The sequence below is a fragment of the Haplochromis burtoni genome, unplaced genomic scaffold (assembly GCF_018398535.1).
Source record: "Haplochromis burtoni strain Fernald_Lab_line unplaced genomic scaffold, NCSU_Asbu1 Contig_2937, whole genome shotgun sequence".
Lineage (NCBI taxonomy): Eukaryota > Metazoa > Chordata > Actinopteri > Cichliformes > Cichlidae > Haplochromis > Haplochromis burtoni.
This window is the reverse complement of record NW_024585298.1, coordinates 1-5,249: the sequence shown is the minus strand read 5'-3', so window position 1 is coordinate 5,249 and position 5,249 is coordinate 1. Positions and strand designations below refer to the sequence as shown.

General features: G+C 38.1%; 1 protein-coding gene across 1 annotated transcript; it reads right to left on the bottom strand.

Moving 5' to 3' along the window:
- Positions 1 to 212: 212 nt before the first annotated feature.
- On the bottom strand, positions 213 to 2,192 carry LOC106633518. Its single transcript, XM_042217772.1, has 4 exons — positions 2,133 to 2,192; positions 1,933 to 2,047; positions 1,681 to 1,854; positions 213 to 1,339 (listed from the first exon to the last, which is right to left on the bottom strand). The coding sequence occupies exons 1-4, from the start codon at positions 2,171 to 2,173 to the stop codon at positions 722 to 724; spliced, it is 948 nt and encodes a 315-aa protein (XP_042073706.1). The 5' UTR covers positions 2,174 to 2,192; the 3' UTR covers positions 213 to 721.
- Between the last annotated feature and the right edge of the window lie 3,057 nt (positions 2,193 to 5,249).

Below are 5,249 nucleotides of genomic sequence, written 5' to 3'. Positions count from 1 at the left end.
AGAGCGCACACAGAGCCCTGACAAGAAATGCCTTCAAGATTCTTTTTTTTTTTTTTTATTTTATTTTGTTGATTTCTCAGAAATTCTGCTCTCCTAAAATGAATGAGCAGTTATGGATTTAAAAACCCGTCACAGCTCTGATAAATTCATCAGTAGAATCTGCAGACACACAATGTTAAAAACAATAAATTGCACAAAAATGCTGGATGTGGGGAAAAAACAAAAAAACAAAACAACTCACATATGCAGTTTATTTATTTTATTTGTTAGAAGGTTCAATAAGCACTCCAGTTGAGTTTTCTGTCAATTATTTCATGGTTGAGACTTTACAGGATTAAACTGAAACAAGTTAGATTTTACAATGCAGAAATATAATTAGTGCTATAACTGCTACAACTATTATAACTACATGTGTAGCGCTTATGAAAGAGGTTATAGATGGGATCATAAAAGGAAAAAATGGTTTTTTTGTTTTTACTTCATGTGATCCTGGGTATAGACCAGTATAAAGATGTGTTTCTTCCCAATAATTGCTGTCTCGCATGCTTCATATTGCATTAAAACGTAGAAGCCTGATTTTATTATTACATATAATTTCTAACAAGCACATTATACGGAGCTGGAGAGTAAACAGTTTGAGCAAATCCACACTCATTCTGTCAGAGCATCATTTATTCATCAGAATCAGACCAAAGCAGATGTATCAGGTCACCTCTGCACCTTATGATTCTGGGGTGTAAAATTCACCTGTCCATGTCTTAAACTGAATTGTTCGCAACACATTCATAAGATCCTTACGAACCTCTTCCTCTGCTCTCTGCCTGTTTTCAGCTGAGTGTTCGTGCACATGTGTTTTATTTTTAACTTCTTCCTCATTTGTAAGCAAGTTGCTCAGGCTCTCGGGTTCAGCACAGTTACCATAATCCCACTCTTTTATTTCTTTTGTGTTCAAGCCAAACAAATTGTGACATGATCTGCAAGAGTTCAATTTTTCATCATTACTGAGATTAAATGCCTCACACCTGATGTCTCCAGGTACTTCAATGGTTCCATCAAAGTAATCTTTCTTGACCTTTTTTGGATAATAGGTCATCACTGCACCAGATACATATTCATCCCATTTGCTAAGACAGGAGGCAGCAATCACAATTTTCCCCGGGTTAGGACCGTTGGTGGACATGGAGACTCCGTAGTACCTCTCTGAATTTTGGTCAGTTTTGGATTTCTGGGAAATGCAGATGGTGGAGGAGACCAGAAAAAGTGGAGCAAGGTTTTTGATGAGTTCTTGCAGACTCTTTCTTATTTGCTCTTCGTTCTCTGGATTCTTCAGCAGGACAATCTGGAAATAGTTACAAATACAGCCTAAATGTTACACCAGCATCCTAGAAATGATCAACTTCCATTTGTTTATATTGTAACTAATATTTTTATAAATATCTGACTCTAATTCATGAGATTTTGTGATTTCTTTTAATATATAGTTGATCAAGATGTTTAGTCTATTGAGTTATTTAGCTATGCAGGACAATTGGATGCTTTTTATTTAGATAAGAGATGGAGTGGAATAGTTCAAAATATATCTAATTTCAAATCAACAAGCAAAAATCCATCTTTGTTTCTTACTTTCTTTAAAACGGAAGTTTGACAGATTGACTGAAAATGTGAGAACAGTCATCTTACCATGTCGAGCACACAGGAGAACGGACTCCGTCTGGGAAGCTGAGTCAGATAGAACTGAAAAGGTCTGGGAAATTTTTCCTTTAAGGCTTTCAAAATATCACCATCAGAGATTATTTCTTCTGGAGAAAAAGGGATTTTATTGATTTTGCCCAAAAAGAAGATGCTGTGAAGAATCTGTTGAGGGAAAACACATTTACTTAATGTTACAAGTGACATAACAGGACAGTGTTAAAGGTGCCAAAATTAACCCACCTCATCCACTAAGTGTTTACTTCCTGGAGCCATGTTAGACCAGTCATCCATCTTCATGATAATCTTGTAGGCATTTTCTCTGAAACCTTGTTGAGTTTTCAGAAATTCTTCTTTTCTAAAATGATAATGATTGAGCTGTTAGGGATTTAAAAACACAAGAGATCTGATAACTTTGGCTTCAGCAGAATCTGCAGACATACCTGTTTTGCTCTTTGCCTATTTTAAACATGAGAGAAAACATTATTTAATATTGACAGAATAAAATAACTATCATTGGTGGCAGAGAAGATGACAGTGAAGAAGTGAAAAGCTGCTACTCACCATTGCTGCAGTCTAAGAATGAAACGGAAAGCACAGAGCGTGCAGCCTCCGCCTTAAAATGGTTCCTCATGTGATTTAAAGAAGACCAGCCCTGCACTGGACTCTTACTCTACTGTAGAAAACAGCTCCACGGGAGAGCATGCGAGCAACTCTCCTAGTAATAGCTAGTGGAGGTTAATATGCACCCGCTGATCACTTTGTTTATCATTTGCTCTCCTGGACTTAATCTAAAACCTGGAAGGACTTTGTTCCCATGTTATTCATATACTGCTATGCAGATGGTTTTTTCTTGTCCAATCCAAATAAAGATAATTTTAAAAAACAGCTCCATTTACCCTGCACACCCGTGATCTTTAATGTTGTTTGTATTGTTCTAATGCATTATGTTTAAAGTACTGTTAAAACTACTCTATGGTACTGTAACTGTCAGGTACATTTATGGATGAAACAGTGAGATGAATACAAGTACCTTTATAATATGTACTATTATGCTCACTCTTGTTTAGTTTATAAAAACAGTTTCAGATGCACTCACTGAATTTGTAACAGGAAAGAACAAACGCATTGCAGCATTGTGCAGTACTGTTAAACAGCATACAACACTGCAGGTGTTCTGTAGATAATGTCAGAAAATAATCCACACAAACAGTGTTAACTTTGATCACTTTAATTATTCAGTATTCATATTTATTAATGTTAGTGTAAGTAAGGAGGGTGAAATGAGCAGTGGAGCAAGAAGTGAAGGTCACACAGAGAGCAGCTGATATCAAGAAGTGAAACATTTACTTAAGAATAAACTGGCCCTGTTATCAGACATGCTGTGATTGGGTGGAGTTTTCCTGTTGTCATTATCACGTGTAACTGATACTTCATTAGTTTTTTGTTTTTTTTTTTCTTCCTGTTGATGTTGTGACACTTGCAGTAATAAACTACAGCATCAAAAAATACTTTCTTCCTCCTTTAGCAGATACTATCATCTAATAAATACAATCTGGGTGGAGAAATAAAACAGATCAGAATTCCATGGAGAATATAATCAGTATAATTTTACACATTCAGCTCTGCTTTAGCGTTAGTGTGTGGTCAGAGGGGCTCATGCAGTAATACTTCATGCCACTGAAGATGTTTGCTTTCAAGCTGTTGAAGCCAAAAACCTGAAGCTCTTTTGGCCAAATACCAGAATCTGTAAGAAAAAAAAAGTATTATTAAGAGAACAACAACCTCAATGATTATCCACATCAACCACTCTGAAACACAACATGTCATGTTTCTCCATCACAGCAAACACCAGCTGTGCTTTACTGAAGTGATGGATAACAAGGAAAGAGCTTCAACCACTGCAGTCAAACATAAAGGCTTCAATCCTGGATCTAATTCTGTTAAGGAAGAAACGCTTTTATGAGTTTTATGTTGCATTAAAGTATATGTTCATATTTTACTCTTATAGGAAAGACCGAAATGTACTACTCGCTCCCTTGCACAGATACAACACCCACAGCTTTGTCTGCAGAAACAGGAATCTCACCCTGTGACATTTACCGCAAGAGATTAGCGCACACACACATGCAAAATTAAAGGAAACTGCTATGCTTGTTCCACCCTGCTTGCTACTATAAATAAAAACGACTACTGCACTGTGTGAGTCTTTCTCTGAGTCCTCACCCGTGCAGCACGTTAACAGTCTCCAAGTGTCTCAGTGTTGTTTATTCACCTAACTGTTTGATAACTGTATATCTCTGACTAATTCTAAGCTGGGATGGATACCCACCTATGATTTTAGGCTTTTTAAGAACGCCGACTTGGTTTCCTTCACCAGCTTTTGATGCTCTCCCTCCAGGTTCCTCCCCACGCCTCCCATCTTCACTGCTTCCCAGTCCTTTTCAGTCTAAACAGAAGATAACACAATACAGAGAACCTGTCAGGTGATCGATCTCTACCAGCAGGTCTTATTCTTAACACTCGAACTTCTCACCATATCTTTGAAGGCCTCTCCATTGTAGTAGCTCTTGGATGCTGGATACTCTAGGTCTTTGTCACGTAGTTGCTGGAAACTGGAAGCCACCAGATGCAGCTCCTCTCCATCGTAGGCGTACAGCTTTTTGTCCTCACAGGTCATCAACACGAGCTCGTCACATGGACACGAGGTGCCCTCCACCACACCGATGACCTGCATGTTTACGATCTTGGGAAGGTAGAATTTTCCCCAGCCGTTCACTTCATCATGTTTCCCTCTGTACATGGTGTCCTCCAGCCCTGCTATCCTCAGCATGGCACCAGCTGGATTCTTCAAGCTTAAATGCTTGTTTTTGTATTTAGAAACAAAATCTGACACCCATTCCAGGTATTTTATACCTGGAAATAAGCAGAGAAGATGATCTCACTGATCTCATATGCTCGGACTACTGTCCACGTGCACAAAGGGAAGGCTTTCTTCAGTAAAAAGACAACAAAGGCTGACGTGAATCATTTTGCTGAACTCACTGAAGACCACAGTTTGAGACCCTCCCAGAACAGATTTTTACACTTAGGCTAAAAAATTACTGCGATAAAGGAAAAAAGATACAGATTGTTTTTGTAACTATTATGCCATCAGACCGACGTCTATGGTATGTAGAGGAAAAGCATGCCGTTACCTTCTGCCCTCTCACACTGCTGCAGATCTGGCATAACAAGAGAATGATGTGCACTGAAAGAAATAAAAAGGTTACAGTAAAACGAATCAGCGTGACAGTGATCACTGGAAACTACAAAGTATCACAACACTATCTATGAAATCCCAAAATGCAGTGTGGTGTCTGTAAGCACCAAACATGACATCTCTGCACATTTGTCTTCTGATATGTAGATACCTTGCACATACAGCCATTTCAGCCTGCAGTCACCTAGAAAAACAGGTGATTGTCAAAACAGTCATGGAAAATCCAACTTCACATTAATTCTACTTAAACATGGGACTTAAAAGAAAACTGCTCCATAAAAAGTATTGTAAAAAATAA

What these genes read in the sequence shown, in the direction of transcription:
- LOC106633518 (XM_042217772.1), bottom strand. Translation starts at nt 2,173, where the DNA reads ATGTTTTCTCTCATGTTTAAAATAGGCAAAGAGCAAAACAG. An exon ending in ATAGGCAAAGAGCAAAACAG is followed by an intron (nt 2,048 to 2,132) that starts GTATGTCTGCAG and finishes TTATCATTTTAG; the next exon opens with AAAAGAAGAATTTCTGAAAA. An exon ending in GTAAACACTTAGTGGATGAG is followed by an intron (nt 1,855 to 1,932) that starts GTGGGTTAATTT and finishes TTCCCTCAACAG; the next exon opens with ATTCTTCACAGCATCTTCTT.